The 20,268-nt window shown below is 41.4% G+C and overlaps 1 protein-coding gene across 2 annotated transcripts in view; it reads left to right on the top strand.

Moving 5' to 3' along the window:
• The window catches only part of LOC122555748 (erythroferrone-like), an 89,547-nt gene that overhangs the window by 35,005 nt on the left and 34,274 nt on the right, over positions 1 to 20,268 (top strand). For both annotated transcript variants that reach the window (XM_043701830.1, XM_043701831.1), the window contains exons 2-6: positions 67 to 177; positions 2,671 to 2,773; positions 5,299 to 5,501; positions 7,468 to 7,576; positions 12,424 to 12,514. In XM_043701830.1, the coding sequence (XP_043557765.1) occupies positions 67 to 177; positions 2,671 to 2,773; positions 5,299 to 5,501; positions 7,468 to 7,576; positions 12,424 to 12,514 (617 nt within the window). The remainder of the gene's footprint in view (positions 1 to 66; positions 178 to 2,670; positions 2,774 to 5,298; positions 5,502 to 7,467; positions 7,577 to 12,423; positions 12,515 to 20,268) is intronic.

Here is a 20,268-nt window from a genome sequence, read left to right as displayed (position 1 = left end):
TTCCATAACTCAGTTCCTTTCTCAGGATTTGGATGCCTGCCTTATTTTTCACCTTTTCTCTGGCAGCTACCAGATACGCCAGTGGACCCACATGACAGCTGGCTCTTGTTTGTAGAACACTCTGAGAAGGGGGTCAACGACAGGAAGAAGAACAAAGGAAGAGGTCGAAAATCACAGGTAATTGTTGGGTGGTGATGGATGAGGTGGGGAATTGACTTTGTGCCAGGCACAGTTTTCTTCCAGAAGTTAGCGTGAGAACAACTTGTTAGAAATTTTTTAAAAATTAACAGTTCTGTTGACAATTTAATATGAACTGAACCCAGAACATTAACAGAAGAGGAATTGGTTATCACTGTCAGAGTGGGTGGATTGGCTGGTGTACGTGGGAAGGAGACCTCACTGCTGGTCAAGGAAAGGTTTGCTTGCTTTTGAAGGATAACATCTAACATATGAGAGGCTGCTTTAAATGGGACAAATTTAGCATAGTCAAACAAAGAAATCTGGTACATCAAGCAGCTCAGGCAGACTGCCTAACCTGAGTAATTTTCACCGCAATATCTGTATATCTACACCCAGTGAACTGATGTATCTGCACTCCTAGACCTATGTATCTATCTATACCTCTGTATCTATGTACCTCCTTTCTTCAACTTGTGTGCCTGATAACTTGCACTAATAAAGCTCTTTGAATATAAAAGTCATGTATTGAGGTGCTGAAATGTCATTAACAAATCAGGTGTACCAGAGAGTGTGATGTTGAAATTCTTACAGATCCTTATTCAACCCAGCATTAGATTCTATTGGATAGCACTCCTGTAACACACTATGTGATGGTTTCCAATGTTAAAAGGTACACACTGTTGGTATTGTTACAATGATAGACAGCATTGAAACAGTTATGGAAGTCTGTCAATATGTTACCAGAATAACTCGAGAGATTGCCATAAGAAGATGTCTGATGTGAAGTATAAATGTAAGTAAAGTGTATAAATGTGAAACAACATATGCAAACATGTAATTAAGCAACAGGAATAGAATACTGAACCTGTAAAGCCTGCTCCATTATTCACACATTCTTAGAAAATATATGTTGCCACAGCAACTCAGACTTCTTGGGGGTTCTAGTTGACTGGACGATTGGTGTGAATCAAATTGGTGCCATAAGGAGCCAAGAATTTAATCCATGCTCCCACTGGAGTGGATTTGGAATCTGCCTCCTTGCTCTAATCATCACGGAGATTGTGGTACAGTGGAATGGATCTGCCTTTGGACAGAGACTAGAAGAATTAATGAAGAAGATAGAGAGCAATATATCTAAGTTTGCCAACAATACAAAGCTAGATGGGAATGTAAGTTATGAGGAGGATGCAAAAAGGCTGCAACATGTTATAGACAGCTTCAGTGTGTGGCAGATGAAGTATAATGTGGGCAAGTGTGAGGTTATTCACTTTAGTAACAATAATAGAAAAACATTTTTTTTAAAAAAGGCATGAATTTCTAAATGTTGATGTTCAGAGACCTTCGACGTTCTCATACAAGGAAGACAGAACATTAGCTGATAGGTACAAGAAGGGATGCAGGAAGTTAAGCTTTATGGCATGTTAAGTTTTCTTACAGAGGGATTGAGGTGCTAAATAAGGAAGTCTTACTCCTATGTTATAGGGCTTTGGTAGGGCCACGATGAAGTATTGTATCCACATCTGCTTGCCTGCCTGGCAATGCATCAAAGGTTTCCAGAGAATTTCCTGAAATAAAAGGCGGGCCTGTGATGAGAGGCTCAGTAAATTGGGTCGATACTCTCTGGTGTTTAGAATAGTGAGGAGGTCTCATTGAAATATAGAAAATTTCGAAGGGGCTTGACAGGGTAGATATAGGGAGGTTGATTCCCTTGCCTGTAGAATCTAGAACAACATGGGATGATCAATTAGAACTGAAATGCGGAGGCATTTCTTCAAATGTTGGGCTCTGGATCATTGAAATTGTCTACCCCAGAGGTTTGTAGATACTCCATTGTTGAGGATACTCAGTGCTGCAATAGGCCATTGGTGTCTCAGGGATGTGGAGAGTGGGTGGAGAAATTGAGTTATGGCAAAAGATCAGCCATGAACTTAATGAATGGTGGAGTAGCGTGCAAATCTGTACAATCATTTTCTGCTCCTGTTCCTGCCATTTTTATGTTCTTATGTCCTGCATAAGCCATCCATGTAAGAGCTGAGCTGGTGGAGAAGGTCATAGAATCACAGAATCCCGACAGTGCGGAAAAGGGCTATTAGGCCCAACAAGTCCACACCAACACTCTGAAGAGTATCCCATCCACATCCATTCTCCTACCCTATTACTTTACACTTACCCCTGCACCTAACCGACACATCCATGAATGCCATGGGCAATTTAGCATGGCCAATCCACCTAACCTGCACACCTTTGAATTTGGGAGGAAACCGGAGCACCCGGAGGGAAACCCACATAGACACAGGGAGAATGTGCAAAGTTCACACAGACAGTCACCCGAGGCTGGAATCGAACCCAGGTTCCTGACACTGTGAGGCAACAGTGCTATCCACTGAGCCACCGTGCCGCTCCAAGATGCTGCACAGTGACTGAAGAGCTAATGTTTCAATCCATACAGCACAGACTGAGTAACAATTGTTTTCCCTTTTTGTTCTGCAGCATGGTCTTCCAGGGCCACCAGGCCCGCCTGGACCCCAGGGCCCTCCAGGAGCTGTTGTCACACAGGAAGTGCTACTGAAAGAATTCAAAGAAATGCTGAAAGGTAAAGTCATGTGATGGTTCAATAATTACAATCACAATAAACAATCATATCTCACACAAGTGAGACTGTTGTATGTGCCCACACATTCTCCATCACCAACAGTGAGGATTTCCAATTCCAGTGTGATACGAATGTTTATAAGATATTTAGACAGACATGAACAGATAGAGAAGGGATGGGGGTGGTGGATATGGACTATGAACACGCAGATGAGATTCTATTAGAATGATATCATGTCTAGCACAGACAAGGTGGACCAAAGGATCTGTTCCTGCGCTGCATTTTTCTATCTTCTATTTAACCATTACTTCTTTACCTCAGCTTATCTACTTCTAAAATCTCATTCATGCCTTGTTGCAGCTGGACATGACAATTCTACTGCATTTGTGACCAGCCTTGAACACTCTTAAAACCTAGGCTCACCAAAACTCCACGGGCAGTGGCCGAACATAAATCACCTCGTTCATTCATTGCTCCTGCATTCATTGACCTACATTGGCTCCTGTTCCAACAACACCTCAACTTCAAGGTTGTGTTTTGAAATCTTTCATTGTTCTCAATCCTTGAAAGCTCTGAAATCTCGGCCAGTACTACTACCCTTCAAGATTTCTCCAATTCTGGACTCTAGCACGTTAACAATTTTCATTGCTCCACCAGTTGTAGCTTTTAGCTGCCCTGACCCTAAACTCTGGAATTCTGAAACCTCTCCAGAATTCTGTCTCTCCCTCCCTTCCTTAAAGCCTACCTCAAAATTTTAGTCACCAATCCTTAGATGTCTCAGCATCAAATTTTGTTGATAAATCTGTGAAGCAGCTTGGAATGTTTAATTGTTCAAAAGCACAATGTAAATGCAAATTGGTCTTGTTATAATCGACGATGGGGAGTTAACAACGAACATAAATGGGATGATAAAAAAGTCACATTGAGACATAACATCTGAAATATAAAAGGATTTCAACAGACCTTGTGGGAGACCATATATAAAATAATAGGAGCTACATTAGCCATTGAAGACAATCATTAACATTAATGGGACTGCCATAGAAATTGTAAGAGGTACTGACAGAATATTTAAAGTTTATCAGACTTGCATACTGTTGAGGGAGGTAGCTATGGATTGAAAGGAGATTGAAACATATATTAAAATTAATGGGATGGCAATGGAGACTGAGTGCAATAATACAGAAGAAGCTGTATTAAAAATTGAAGCAAGTACAATGAATGGGGCTGTACATAACCATCAGCACTGTGATATGGGTTGCAAAGTAGCAGTAAAGTCCAATTCATAATATCTGGAATAATAAAAATCCATCCAGTTTACTAATTACTTTTCAGGAAGGAAATGTGCCATCCTCGTCCAGTCTGGTCTCCATGTGACTGAGATCCACAGCAATGTGTTTGATTCTGAAATGGTCAACAGGCCAATCAGTTCATGGGAGATTAGGGATGAGAAATAAATCCTAATGATGCCTGCATCTAAGAAAATAATCATTTTTAAAAAGCAACTGTTGACATTATAAACCTATCTATTTTCTGCAACTTTTTTGCCTTTGCCCTCAATACCTGACACTTTCCAGTTTGGCATCACCAGTTTATTTTAACGTTCTGTCCTGTATGTCCATGGCCAAATTATGTGGATATGTGTAACAGTTATAATCCAGATCTCCTACCCACTGTTCTTGCTAGGCAAGCTGCTTATCATAGAACATAGAACAGTACAGCTCAGAAACAGGACGTTTAGCCCACCATGTCAGCACTGGCCATGATGCCATTCAAAACTAATCCCATCTGCCTGCACATAGCCTGTATACTTCTGCTCCCTGCCTGTCCATGTGTCTGTCCAAATGCCCCTTAAATACATCCCCACTCTCAGCCTAGAGTATCTCCATTGTACTCCCTTAGCAGCCAGAACAGCCTTCCTTAGATATGGAAAACAAAACTGCACACATTATTCCAGACTGCATCTTACCAAGGTCCTGAGTAGCTGCAGCAAGTCTTCCTTGCCCCTGCACTAAAGTCATCTTGCAATGAAAGCCAACTTACCATGCAGCTTCCTGACTATTTGCAGCACCTGTTTCCAATGACTGGTACACTAGGACATCCAGGTCCCTTTATATGTTAACGCTTCCCAAGCTATCACTAGTTTTTAAAGCAAAACCCTTTCATTCTATTCTTTCAGCCCAAGTGGATAACTTCATAATAAAATGCCACACATTTGCCCTCTCATATAACTTGTCAAATCACCCTGAACCTTCTCTTCTGGCTCCTCACTGCTCTCCATTTCTCCTAGTTTCTGTCGTCATCAATTTTGAAATAATGCATTAAATGTCTACATCTAAATCATCGCCATATTTTGTGAATAGCTAGCATCGAAGCACTGATCCTTGTGGTACACCACTGGTCAAAGAACACAAATAGCTCAACTTAAACATTACAAGAAAATTCCCAACGTTATTCAGATTAGGCTTGAATGAACAGATACATTGACCTCCTGTGTTCAACTGAAGTTGATTTTTCTTCTGCAGAAGTGGTTGAAGAAAGAAATAGGATCACATTGCAGGAAAAGTGTCGGGAATGTCCAGGAATTCAGGGTGGTCTGGCGTTTCCCCCGCTGTTACCCAGGGAAATGGGCCCGTATCATAGGCTGGAGGCAGCCTTTTACTGCAAACTAAAGGATGACCTTGTGATGAACAGAAAGAGTTTGAGGGAGCTGAAGAATTTTCATATTGTGAGTGGTTTTTCAACTTGCATGACCAGCATAGCTTAAACTCCTACACTAATATTATTGAGCAGTAAGAATGTATATATATAAGTAGAAATAATGTATTGCATTAATGTATGAGGCAATCATTTACGTGCGAGACTCGGATGGTTCCATAACCTCTTAATTTAACACTAGGCCATAGCAAAAGGAAATGCACCAATCTTTCTCACCCAATCTCCTCCAGGTCCATTATTCTGGGTTAGAGGTCACACAATACTGAAGGCTGGCACTCATGAGAGATGGATTCTCATTCTATGCATCCTGGAAATTCTTGCTTTGTTGCAGTGGACCTGCTTTGCAACAGCATACAAGGAGCTCTGAATCCAATTCAGTGGATGTAGATCACCAAAGAAGAATATGGCTAAGCTTTCTGTAGGCCTTAGTGAAGCTGAGAACCACATTGTAGGTATTTGATGTCGAAGTAGAGAGAAAGGAGGCCCACAGTACTGCCATTCCCCATTTATGTCAACAACTTGAACTGGGAAATTAGAAGTATGGTTTCAAAATTTGTGGATGATACCAAGACAGGGATTATAATCAATTCTGAGCAAGACAGTGAAAAAAAAATACATGAAGATGACAATCAACTTGCAGAATGAGCATGTTCTTGGTGAATGACGTTTAACAAGAAGTGTAAGGTAGTTCATTGTGATTGGAAAATTAAGGAGGATACATACCCTGTGGAAAGAAGAACTTAAATAGTGTAAAGATGCAAAGGGATCTAAAATTACAGATTCATAAATCATTGGTTAATAAATGTAAAAACATGTAGCAATACCCACAAGTCCATTCCGGAATAGAATTCAATAAGAGATGTAGCTTGGAGTCTAGTCAAGTACAGTGGGGTTGTCTGAACTGTAACATATGAGGTTTTATAAGAGAAGGGCACAGAGAACTGAAGAAGGTGCAAAAGAGATTTACAATTGTGATACCAGACCTTAGAGAATATAACTATCAAGGAAATGCTAAATGGGCTGGCATATTTCTCTTTAGTAAAGAGAAGGCTTAGAGGCAATCTAATAGGCATCTTTAAAATTATAAAGGGCTGCAACAGAGTAGACATAACAACCTATTTTCACTTGTAGGAGAGACTAAAACCAGGGTCCATAAATATAGGATGTTACTAATAAATCCATTTGGCAAATAAAGAGAAACATATTTACTCAGAGAGAAGTTAGAATGTGGAACTCATTATCTGCAAGTAATAGTTGCAGCAAATAGCATAGATGTATTCATGGGGAACTAAGTACATGCAGGAGGAAGAAAGGAATAGAAAGTTGGGAGAGAGTTAGATGAAGAAGGAAGCTCATGTAGAGTATTAACAGCAGGATGGCCTTATTGGGCCAAATGGCCTGATTCTGTAAATAGTGTAATAGAATTCTTTGACATTTTCCATTCCAGTTGGAAGATTGCCTGGCTATCCCCTTGGAATTACTAGCATACGATACCAGGCATGGATCGGAGGGACAATAGTCTTAGCTCCTCACTGATGTGTGGAGGATGGAGTTCAGTGGTTCTGCTGGATGGAAAGAGTGAAGCTATGATGGAAACGTTGTGACTGACTTCACCACCTGATTCCTTTCCAGTTTTTCCTGATGTCCCAACTCACTTGACCTGCACGTGCGAGGGTCTAATCTCAGTCCAATTCAGATAGATGGATCAGAGGTCCCCTTTAAATTGCTGTAAGAATATAACGTGAGCCCAGCCAGATTGCATTTGATCCACAATCTCCATTCATGATAATAATAGGTACTTAACACCTTAGCCTATATTCCATGGATCAACAACAGTTTGCCCCATCGTTTTGAAGCAGTCTAACGACTTTGTAAAAAATGCATGCAGTTAGAGGACTGTCGGTTCTTAAGAATTTAATGTTTAATGTTTGTGAGTTGGATGCACCTTGTTATTTAATGTGTCTGCTTCCTTTCAGCCTGAGCAGGATGGTGTGTTCCTGCGAGGGATCGGCCTGAATCTGACTACTGGCCAATACGTGGCCCCAATGGCAGGATTCTACCAGTTCTCAGCCAACCTACATATTGGTAAGAAGATCAGGAAAGCAATTAATTGTGCGAGAGTGAATAGACAGCTGGATGCCTGTCCGTAAGGGATGTTTATTCAAGAAATATTGTTTGCTTACGCATCTTATTCAAAGCTCACACAGCTCTGATAAGAAGTCAAAATGTCTCCAGCTGCGATAGATAAGATTTTACCTTCTCTTTGAAATTTCTCATTTCTGCGGAAACGAATATGGAGCTGGTTTGCTGCCATAGTAGAATTTGTGCTTCTTTTCAAACCATGTTGTATCTTCAACTCACAGCAAAAAAATGGCATTCATGTTCAAGATCGCCAAAGGAAAGGCAACTCACCCTCTAAAGTAATGGGAAAACACACAAAACAAATGATGTTCTCTGGATTCTATGAAGAATAGAAAATAGGAATTGCTTTCCAGGCAGTAATTCCATGTCAGTTTGATGCCTGATGCTGAAACTCTCTTGAGCTTGGTGTATGTGTAGTGAAATATCTTTGTTCTGTCAGTGTTTTGGGTTTGATGGTTTTAATTATGCATCGCTTGGATGGTGCATGATTGAGCTATTTGAGATAACAATTTGACACACATTGGTTTGGGGTGTGTTTTGTGCATTGTCCTCTCCTTTGTTTATTTTCCATGTTCCTGCTTATTTCCTATTGACCGTGTGGAATCTATTTGCAGTGATGAGTATCGACCGATCTTATTCTGAACTTTAAGCTCATTTTAATTTTTAAAATTGGACATTAAGGGGCTGTAAAAGAAGGCTGCCTGCAGATAACATGACTTATTTTATGGACAATGCTAAGCGTGTTGTTTAAAGTTCATCTGATGTAGCAATCAGTCTCTTCACTAAAGAATGAAAAGAAAGCTGACAACCTGCTGTCACCCTTCACTTTACCAGACCCTCACTTCAATTTCAAATTGTTGAATTTATTCAAATACCACAGCCCATCCACGTAGGAGACTGGAGATCACAAATCAGACACTGAGCTAATAAAATCTGTAAAAGCATTTTGTGTGTGTGTGTCAGGTGGAGAGAGAGAGAGAGGGAGAGAGCAAGAATTGAGAGTATGTGGTGTGCTTAATCAGTGCAGGTGTGTGAAAAACAAAACCAACCTTCTTCACATCTAAATTAAACCAAAAACTGGAATTATTTGATTGGAATACACATTTCTAGGGGAAGGAAACACCCTGTTCTTATCATTAAAAATATCCTGATTACAGTCAGTATCAGAACACCTACATTCTCACCTTGACAAGCTAGAGCAGTGACCAGAGGGCAATAGTTTACAAAAGGGCTGGAATGTGACTAGTATAAGACAATGTGAGAAGTTATATTTCAATTGCTAAACAGCAGAAAAGATAGCAAGTAACCCGAATGGTATCAATTCTACCACATGGGACTCCAACCAATTACACATCTTGCCCTCCCCCCCAACCACCTTTGGCTGTAACCTACCCTCTGGGCTGATGAGAAGAGCATTTTGGATTGTGTCGAGTAGTTTGAATCATGCAGCTACTATCAGAGTGTTGGAAATGCTATCCACTGAGCCAAAGGATCCATTCTCTTCAGATGAAGTACCTCCACTTAAAAGGGAACAGAAAGGTTCATTAAGTGACAATGAAAATGTTGAAAACACACGGCAGGTGAGGCAGTTTGATGGAGAAGGGAAGTAAGTTAAGTTTTTCAAGTCAATGATCTTTCATCAGAACTGGGGAAGGAGAAGAATGTAAGTGTTTTGCACCTGTAGAAGGGAGGAGGGACATGATATGTAATGGTGGCATGACGGCTCAGTGGTTAGCACTGCTGTCCACAGCGCCAGGGACCTGTGTTCAACTCCAGCCTTGGCCACTGTGTGTGGAGTTTGCACATTCACCCCATGACAGCGTGGGTTTCCTCAGGGTGCTATGGTTTCCACCCACAGTCCAAAGGTGTGCAGTTTAGGTGGATTGGCCTTGCTAAATTGTCCTGCAGTGCCCACAGATGTGCGGGCTAGCTGGGTTAGCCTTGGGAAATGCAGGGTTAAAGGGATAGGGTGGCCAGTGGCTCTGGGTGGGATGCTCTTCTGAGGGTTGGTGCCGACTCGATGGGCTGAACGGGCTTCTTTCTATATCGCAGGATCCCTATAGTTTTTTGATGGATGGCTCGGGAGCTGAAACGACAACAGGTTTCATGATATGATAGCCAAGAATCAGTGGAACTGAATATCATAAAGACATAAAAGCTGTATCCAGATGGAGTGTGAATGGCTGTCCAACAGCTGTCCAAATGTAACATGAAGGGATAAAGAACCATGACAAATCCAAACCAGCAAAAATAAGACATAGAACAAGATGGAGGAAAATACTTTGATCTAAGATTGTTGGCTCAGTGTTGAGCCCAGTGATCTGTAGGTGCTGTGCAAAAAGATAAGACGCTGTGCCTCAGGGTTGTGTTGAGTGCCCAGGGAACACTGTATAAGGTCAAAGACAAAAATGTCAAAGTGGGAGGAAGGTGGGGAATTAAAATGACAAGTAACTAAAAGCTTGGGGTTATCCTTGTAGACCAAATGCCATTCTCCAAATGATAAATGTATTTAAACTGAATTCAATCCACACTTTTATGTGAGATTTTTATTTCAACCAGCCACATTCCATAAAACTCATACGCCACTGATTACAAGCTCCCATATTCATACAGCCAATTTACACCCCAATTAACTCTTCCTTAATATGTCCATCACGTATTCCTTCATTCCATTATGTCTCAGGCATTTCTCAGATCATACTAGATGGCAACACTGAGTGCATATGTTTCACGAAGTCTAACTAGTCTACCTTCAGATTCCCTAATACAGAGGAGACTTGTGGTGAATACAGTAGGCTCGATTGTAAGAGGAACATGTCAACGCTTGTTTCTCCTGGAAGGAGTGTTTGGGGTCTTGGTCAGTGAGGAGGGAGAAAGTAAACGAACAAGCAATGCATCTCCTTTGCTTGTCTGCAGAGGAAGCCATAGAAAAGTAAGAGGTGATTGAGGCGTGGACCAGTGTGACCAGTTCCTATGGAATGCTGAGAGGAAAGGTCAAGGGAAGATGTGCTTGGTGTCTCACTGGAGATGGGAGAAATGGCAGAAGATGATCCACCACGTTGAGTAACATCTGTTTTTACAGTACAGAGTTTCTAGGCAGTCATGAAAACCAAAATGTAGTGACTCTGTCAGCTTCTCTCTGCAGAGGAAGTGGTAGATGCAGGTACAGTTACAACATTTAAAAGGCATTTGGACAGATAAAAAAAAAAGAGGGATATGGGCCAAACGCAAACAATGGGACCAGTTGGGAAACCTAGTCAGGATGGACGTGTTGGACCATGCTGTATGACTCTATCCAGGAATCAGAAAAGAAGCCTTTCGAAGGTCAACCTGACAGTTACTAAGCAGAGTGTTTCCTACATGAAGTGAAAAAAAGACTTCCAGGTTCAGCTTCTGAAAGAAATTTGAGTGTAATTACAGCTCGATGCAGTAGCCTGGAAATTTTCTGAAAATCTTAAAGGAGCCTTTTGAGGAGGAGCAACCTCCATACTCCAGGCAACATTTCTGCCTATCACCTCCCTCACCACTACCCACAAAGGCAATGGCTAGCTTTCCAAGCAGCAGCTGTAGTTTATACTCTGACATTCCTAAGATATGAGCCAATTACACTTCAGATTAAATAATCTTGTGTCAACAGTTTTCTGATCACTGCTAAGTTACTATTAGTGAATACAGTCCAAGACTAAGCACACGCATTCACTTTCCTGCAAGTTGTCTTTCTGTCATCACATATGAAGGTAAAGTCACCGTAGCCCTACTCTCTCATTAGAGAGAGATGATTGGTGGGTGTCTTACCGTGAGGGTCACCAAATATCAGCCAAGGAGAAAGATTGAGAAAGTGAGTCTTTCATGGTAACCTCAGCTAGTGTAGGAATTAAACCCACGCTGTTGCCAACACTCTGCATCACAAACCAGCCATCCAGCCAACTGAACTAACTAACTGCCCAATCCCTGTGTAGGACATAATGGACCGAGCAATCATTCTCTTTCTGATTTCGGAAGTCATTACCAAGCGTAGACCTTGAGGCCTACACAGCCAGATAAAGCAAAATTGTGCAAACACTAACTAATTATTATCACCAGAGGATCAACATTTATCATTTACCATGTCATTTGTCTTATTCACATACGTCTTATTTCAAATCAATGAACAGGAGTTGGTCATTCAGCCCATCAAGCCTATTCTATTAGATCATGGCTGGTCATTTATCTCAATGTCACCTTCCAAAGCTATTCCCTTATTCCTCAATGCCATCAACAAACTCCTAATGTCACTGCGCTGACAGATTATAAGGCCTCCTGCTAATTCCAGGCAGCGCAGTTAAGACCTGTCAAGGCAAGGCGAGTTTGATTGATTGATTTTGATGTACATAACCAGTGAAGCAGTGCACTCTTTGTTCTGAACAATTCTGTACCAAAACGGCATAAAGAGTAGGCGAGTAGGAGAACCTAGTGGGAAGTGATATTCGGGATGAATCCACATCAACACGAGTGCCCAAGCCTCACTTGGAAGAAGTGGATGGCAGACATAGAGATGCACACACTGCTTTGCTGATTTTCAGCCAGACTCCTTTAAGGCAGAGCATTCAGGAAGTTAACCTTTCATTTCCCCACATTGTGTATGGCCATGGTGGCATTGGCAGCTGAGCAAGAGGTGGAAAGGGCCACTCCAATTCCAGCTCAGACCCTACAGCTCTGCTGTGGGTGGGCACTTCACTGGAACTCCCTCATTGGAACTGAAAATCTTTTTGTTTTCACTGATATCAATGTGTTTCCTCTTTGTTTTTCAGAGCACAGAGAGCACCAGAGAAGAAGGCACAGTAGACCACATGATAATATCCGAATCCTCATCTGCATTGAATCTCTCTGCCAGCATAATGCGTAAGTGATAATAATCCACTGTTGCCAAGGGACCATCAAACACAATTCTGCAGCGGAACAATAAGCAAATCCAACGAGATCTAGATCTCAGATTTAACACGAAGCGACCAGCAAAATTGTGAAGTGAATTAACAAAACATTCCTGATCACATTGGTAATAGGCAAGGGACAGAAATAGTATTGTAGGATATGAAGAGAGGAGTAATTGATCCCTAGATTAAAAAGGGTCCTGTTAGCTTCATTTGTTTTTTTTTCTTATACAATCTTAGATTGTGTTTGGTTCTGACTTTCTTGTCCAGAGTTCCCAGAGAGTTGGATTTGAGAGGGGATGAGGATGGTGATGGTGACAGTGCTTGACAATGCCAACTCAGTGATTGATAGCACAAGCAGCCATATAACCGAGCCCAATGTCTTGTTCTGTTGGCATGAATGGAAAAGAGCATTGGGCTGCTGTAAAATATGGAACTGATTTGCTATCTCCCAGTTTTTCATTGTTATCCACAATCTTTTTCACCTCCAAGATATCATCTGGTGCAGGGCGACTCCATCTCAATGCAGAGATGATGCATTTTGGTAAGAAGACTATTCAAAGGCAATACAAAATAAGCAGTGAAATAACTCTTCAGAGGCTGGCATTTTATCATCAATAGACTTTGACAACAGCATTGTATCTCACTGAATCAGGCATCTGGATCTCAACATCCCTGATATTTATCGTTTTAGTCAGCTCACATACTCACACAGACCTTCTCTCATAGCCACATACACTCTCTCACACACACACACTTGCACTCTCTCACAGGCATATACTATCTCACACTCACACACACTCTCTCTCAAGCACAACACACTCTCTTCCCCTCTCACTCCCCCCACCCACAAACACACACACAAATCCCTCTACAGGTACATTCTATTTTGTTCAAAAAGCACACAATCTGGAGACAGTCAGTCAATGTAGCATCTTGTAAATTCCTACTTTGGAAATAAAACCAGTCTGGCTCCAATATGAGATACAAACTGACTTGAAACAGGGCCTCACACCTAAAATGCATTGTCTGATCTAAAGTGTCACCTTCATTCTGATGTGAAGGAGCTGATATTGGACTGGGGTGGACACAGTTAAAAGTCACACAACACCAGATGATAGTCCAGCAGGTTTATTTGGAAGCACTAGCTTTCAGACGTTTTGGACTATAATCTGGTGTTGTGTGGTTTTTACTGTAATTCTGATAAAATTTGAAGTTATCCTCGTGCAGAGATTTACATATTAATCAGGCAAAAGTTGCACCTCCATTCTAACTGACTAAAGACCTACTAACCATCTAGGTTTGTTCAATACATTCACATAAGTTGTATGACCCTTTGACCTTTTGCTATAAATTCTGTGCCTGATGTATTCTCTCTCACTAGTGGCCTGAACAAGGAGTGGGGCTCTAACAAGTAAACCTGTTAGACTGTAACCTGGTGTTATGTGATTTTTGACTTTGCTGACCCCAGTCTAACATTGGCTCCTTCACATCATGACTGGATCAGATTAACAGCCCCAATCAGGGAACTCACATTCTATGAGGATCAAGCTAGTTGACTTTGTGGCAACCACCACAGAGATACAATTCTAAATAGGAGGCAGGCATACAGGAACCTGAGTGTATACATGCACAGATTGTTGAAGGTGGCAGGACAAATGAAGAGAACAATAAGTAAAGGACATGGTTTACTCAGCTTTATTGATAACAGTAGGGAGTACAAGAGTGGAGAGATGATGATGAACATGTACACATCACTTGTTAGTTCTTAGCTGGAGTGTTGTGTAGTATTGTGGTTGCCACACCATATGAAAGATGCGAACGCATTGGAGAGAGTGCAGTAACGATTTGCAAGCATACTTCCAGGAATGAGAAACTTCAGTAATGAGGATTAATTGAAGAAATTGAGACTGTCCTCGTTGGAGTGAAGAGAGGAGATTTAATAAAGGTTTCCAAATTCACAAGTGGGATGGACAGCGTAGATGGGGAGAAGCTGTTCCTACTTGATAAAGGAATAAGAACAAGAAGGCATGGCATTAAAGTGATGTGCAGAAGAAGCAAGGGTGAAGTGAGAAATAACTTTTTCACAGCACGAGTGGTTAGGGTCTGGAATGCTCTACCTGCAAGTGTGGTGGAGGCAGCTTCAGTTGAGGCATTCAAGGGAGCATTGGGTGGTTATTTGGATAGAAATAGTGTACAGGGATATGGGGGAAAGGCAGGAGATTGACACTCGGTAATGAAGAGACAGAGCAAGCGCAATGGATTGAATGGCCTCTTTCTGCACAGTAGCAATTCTATGCTAGTGCGATTCCTAATTTATCTCAGTTACACATTCCATAAATTAGTAAATACTAAATATAAAGTGGAGTTTAGTGGCAGAACATCAGCAATGCATCAATCTTAAATTGTATTGCACTGACAGTCTGTCCAATTAGGATATATATCACGAGTTGGGCACTTGCAGTTGACATTAACATTGATTCCAGCCAACAGCTAACCAAACACTTCAAACCTGTCTTGTTCAATTCATAGACAGAATTAAGCCAAATACATGCTTGAAACAGAACTCTCTTAACATCTTATTAACAGAGTCTGAAGATAGAAAAGGCACAGAATGATTGCAGTATTGTACTGAACCTACTATTTCTTGATTAGTTTAAGTTTATACTTGGTCAGCATAGACAAGATTGTAAAAAAGGAATCATTTTCAAGGCCCGTGAGAATTCTGTGTTTTTCCCTTTTCCCCAGACAAACACTTTCCTGTTCCAGCCCTCTCTCCAAATGGTGGAGTTCTGCTCAGCTTACTCACTCTAACCAAACCCTAAGTGCTGCCCAACGTCTAACAAGTCTATCCTTATTACTCCAGCTCTGCGCTCACCCTTTTTATGTTTAAACTCTTTTCTACTGCTGTCCAATATTAAGCCTCCACATTTCTCTTCAGGGCTCTGGGAGGGGAGGGGAAAGATTGATTCCTGAAAATAGAAAGATCTTCCAACCTTTCTCTTTTGTCTACTGTTCTTGATATCATAGGCTGTGTTCAGTTCTGGCCCCATTATCCATATTTCAGGAGTGTTGGACTTAAGGAGGTTTGGATGGGATGAGGGTATGGAGGAGATGAAATTGATCTAGAATCCCAACCGAATTGTCAAAAAGTAGCAGTATTTTTTGATGCAGTTGCGGACAACTCTTTTCCACTGGACAGTTCAAGCAAATCCAAGAGATGGGTGCATTGTGAATGGTGGAGAGATTCTACACTTTAACGGAGGCTCAGCTTGATTCAGAATGAGCTGGGGAACAGACGTGCAATCTACAGGTGGGAATGGGACATGGAACTAAGGTGAGGGAAGGAATGGAGCTGCAGTAATAAAAGTTGCCCTCATGGGGGCAGCACAACCAATGTTGGAACACCGAAAGGTGAGGCAAAACTGAGAAGATAATTTAGAATGCGAGGTCTCACTTGAGTGAAGAAGCAGCCTAGGAAAGATGTGGACAAAGTGGTTAAAATGTCAAAAGTGCGAGAAAGTGAAGAGGCAATTTGGAAATCTTAACCAGTTAAAGAAACATGGGCGATCCTTTCTTTCAGTGACCTAATACTTAATGTAGTGAATAGTAATTGTATCAAGAGACATTTAAGATTCTTAAGGGACTTGAGAGAGCAAATGCAGATAGTTAATTTCTCCTTGTGGGAGAGTCTTGAACCAGAAGGCATATTCTAACAATTAGAAGTTGTACATTTAAGACAGAGATGTGGAGGAATTTCATCTCTTAGGGGGTAGTGAATTTGTAGAATTTTTTTTAACCCCAGTCGGCTGTACAGGCTGGGTCATTAGGGCTGAGAGAGACAGACTTTAATCAGGGAGGGAATCAAGCGTAATGGGGAAAGGCAGGAAAGTGGAGTTGAGGATTATCAGATCAGCCTTGATCACATCAAGTGGAGCGGACTCAACAGGGCGAATAGCTGTTGTGGTTCTGTTCGCCGAGCTGGGAATTTGTGTTGCAGACGTTTCGTCCCCTGTCTAGGTGACATCCTCAGTGCTTGGGAGCCTCCTGTGAAGCGCTTCTGTGATCTTTCCTCCGGCATTTATAGTGGTTTGAATCTGCCGCTTCCGGTTGTCAGTTCCAGCTGTCCGTTGCAGTGGTCGGTATATTGGGTCCAGGTCGATGTGCTTATTGATTGAATCTGTGGATGAGTGCCATGCCTCTAGGAATTCCCTGGCTGTTCTCTGTTTGGCTTGTCCTATAATAGTAATGTTGTCCCAGTCAAACTCATGTTGCTTGTCATCTGTGTGTGTGGCTACTAATGATAGCTGGTCGTGTTGTTTCATGGCTAGTTGGTGTTCATGGATGCGGATCGTTAGCTGTCTTCCTGTTTGTCCTATGTAGTGTTTTGTGCAGTCCTTGCAAAGGTATTCACCACAAAGGTATACAGGAAAGCCACACACACAGTCCAAGTCCTGAACTACAAAAGCAACCACCCCAACACACACAAAAGAAGTTGCATCAAGACACTATTCAAAAGGGCCACAACACACTGCAGTACACCAGAATTGCATTAAAGAGGAAGAAGAACACCTATTCGCCAAAAACGGATACCCGTGCAATTTCATCAACAGATGCCTAAGGGAAAGACAACGGAATGAGGACATGCCACAACCCAAAGGACTAGCCACTTTACCATACATCAAAAACATTTCTGAACTGACAGCCAGACTACTGCGACCACTAGAACTCATAACAGCACACAAACCAACAGCCACCCTCAGACAACAACTCACCCACAGATTCAATCAATAAGCACATCGACCTGGACCCAATATACCGACCACTGCAACGGACAGTTGGAACTGATAACCGGAAGCGGCAGATTCAAACCACTATAAATGCTGGAGGAAACATCCCCACAGAAGCGCTTCACAGGAGGCTCCCAAGCACTGAGGATGTCACCTAGATAGGGGACGAAACGTCTGCAACACAAATTCCCAGCTCGGCGAACAGAACCACAAAAACCAGCACCCGAGCTATAAATCTTCTCACAAACTTTGAGGGTGAATGGCTTATACCTGCTCCCTACATCTTGTAATCTTATAGTTTCATAGTATTAATGATCAAAACCATTCATGAATACAATATTACCACTGTGTATCATTTATACATTATGGAATACTCAACAGAGATAATGCTTCATGTCTAATAGGACTCTTGTTTAGAATGTTATTGGATACCTACTGAAAGTTCATTATCGACATTAGCAATATCCTTACATTCAACTAGCTTGATACTGTGGTGACAATTTTATTTTGTATCTAACTGAAAATACTGTTAGAATATTGTGTGCAATTCTGGTCTCCTTCCTATCGGAAAGATGTTGTGAAATTTGAAAGGGTTCAGAAAAGATTTACAAGGATGTTGCCAGGGTTGGAGGACTTGAGCTATAGGGGGAGATTGAATAGGCTAGGGCTGTTTTCCCTGGAGCATCGGAGGCTGAGGGGTGACCTTAGAGAGGTCTATAAAATCCTGATGGTCATGGATAGGATAAATAGACAAAGTCTTTTCCCTGGGGTGGGGGAGTGCAGAACTAGAGGGCATAGGTTTAGGGTGAGAGGGGAAAGATACAAAAAAGACCTAAGAGGCAACTTTTTCACTCAAAGGGTGGTATGTGTATGGAAAGAGTTACCAGAGGAAGTGGTGGAGGCTAGTACAATTCCAACATTTAAAAGGCATCTGGATGGGTATTTGAATAGGAAGGGTTAGGAGGAATATGGGCCAGGTGCTGGCAGGAGGGACTAGACTGGGTTGGGATATCTGGTTGGCATGGAAGAGTTGAACCAAAGGGTCTGTTTCCGTGCTGTACATCTCTATGACTGTATGACTCTATTTAATGGGATAGCGTAGCGATACCCTTACTTAGCAATAATGTGTTTGCTTTGCCTTCAGAGCTTTAGTCTGTATCCAACTTGTCTTGTGTTTTATTCTGAATCGAGTTGATGCTGCTGTTGATGTGATAGTGCTGGAAAAGGCAGTGTGAACGTATATTTGTCCTAGTGCTGCTTAATCTGTATTGTGCCCGATTTGAGAGGGATTAATGCACAAACTGGATGAGATGAAACAGAAAGAATTTCAGCTCCGCCAGCCCTGATTTTGCTTACCTGACTGCACATGGTATTTACAGAAAGAGTGAGAAATGTTCTGTCTTACAGCAGCTTTTCTGAAGCTGGCAGAAAAGCAACCCACATTCCCTGTGCCTGTGCTTAAATTATTTGAATGAGATCTATTTACAGGATCTGCAGTTACTGTGGACAGATTATAATCTCTGTATCTTCCTCTCATCCGTTCACTGTCTGCAACAAAAATTCAAACAAAGCTCAGTCCTGTCTGAGTGTAAAAACAGAGCCTCTTTCACTGGCAGCGATTGGTCCTGCAGTCTTATCCCTGATGTACACCATCGATGTTGTTCTGTCTGGACAAGCAACAACCGAAAGGGAAAGAATGAGTTGTGAAACAGACTCTTGTCTAATGCTAATTAAAACATATTTCTTTGTATATACAGCACACCCTCTGATATCCAGGTTATGGCTGACAATACAGTCTGGGTCTGTACAGCTTGCAAATATCACCTCTCACCTTACTGTGACTTGGACACACCATTTGAGTTGTGAGTTCAGGACCACAACCAGAAAGCTGCAACAATAGCTTGTATTTCAAAAATCCATTTAATCTGGTAAACAAACCTAACAGGGGTTAAATAACATTTGATACCAAGCCATATAAGGAAACAACGCAATAACTTTTGAAAAAAAGGTTTGGTTTGAAAGATTGTTTTTACGGATGTTAAAGGAGGAGAAAAAGTAGAGGTTTAGTGGGGAATTACAATCATACAATGTTGTTATAATACAGACAATGTTACTGTTATATAACCCTGCCACTGTTGCGACATTGCAGATCTACAATGTTTCTGTACAGCATTCAGTATTGCAACCATTCATAGGTAATCATGATTCGGAGATGCCGGTGTTGGACTGGGGTGTACAAAGTTACAAATCACACAACACCAGGTTATAGTCCCAACAGGTTTAATTGGATGCACTAGCTTTCGGAGCGCCGCTCCTTCATCAGGTGGTTGTGGGGTGCACAATTGTAAGACACAGAATTTATAGCCTGGCTATATTTCAAGAATACAATGGTGCTACATTATAACCACATTGTTATATTAAAATTATACACCATATTAGGGCCATCAAATATTATTTTGTTGTAGTTATAATTTGCTTTTCTACTATGAAACAAATTCATTACATTATTCTAAACATTAAAAATAAATATAGTATTACTACACAGAGATCGTGTCTCACAATTGTAAACCATACAGTGCAAATGGAGTAAATGGACAGGATTCACTACTGTCTCTTATTGTATAAGTTGTGTGTATTTTAGTACTAGCTCCTGTACAGACTGCATAAGGCATAATGTTCTCCCATTGCAAACAGAAAGTGAGGAAGTTTATAGTTCCAGAAAGAAACAAAGAGAATGTTTGATAGATTTTACTCTGAGGTTTATAAAGATGGAGCAGGAAGAATTGGAAAGAATGCAGGGAAAAGGATTAGAGTTAAAGGGCTAGTGTTGGCATATCTGCAATGGGAAAATGCTCTCCTTCTGTAATGTGAGTTATAGATTGCTGTTAAACAGCCAGTCACTACAGGGAATTTTGCCAGTTGCAGTGCAGAAGGC

This window comes from Chiloscyllium plagiosum, chromosome 13 (assembly GCF_004010195.1).
Source record: "Chiloscyllium plagiosum isolate BGI_BamShark_2017 chromosome 13, ASM401019v2, whole genome shotgun sequence".
In the NCBI taxonomy this organism is placed as follows: Eukaryota; Metazoa; Chordata; class Chondrichthyes; order Orectolobiformes; family Hemiscylliidae; genus Chiloscyllium; species Chiloscyllium plagiosum.
The sequence above is the reverse complement of the archived record's forward strand: the minus strand, read 5'-3'. Positions and strand labels throughout refer to the sequence as shown.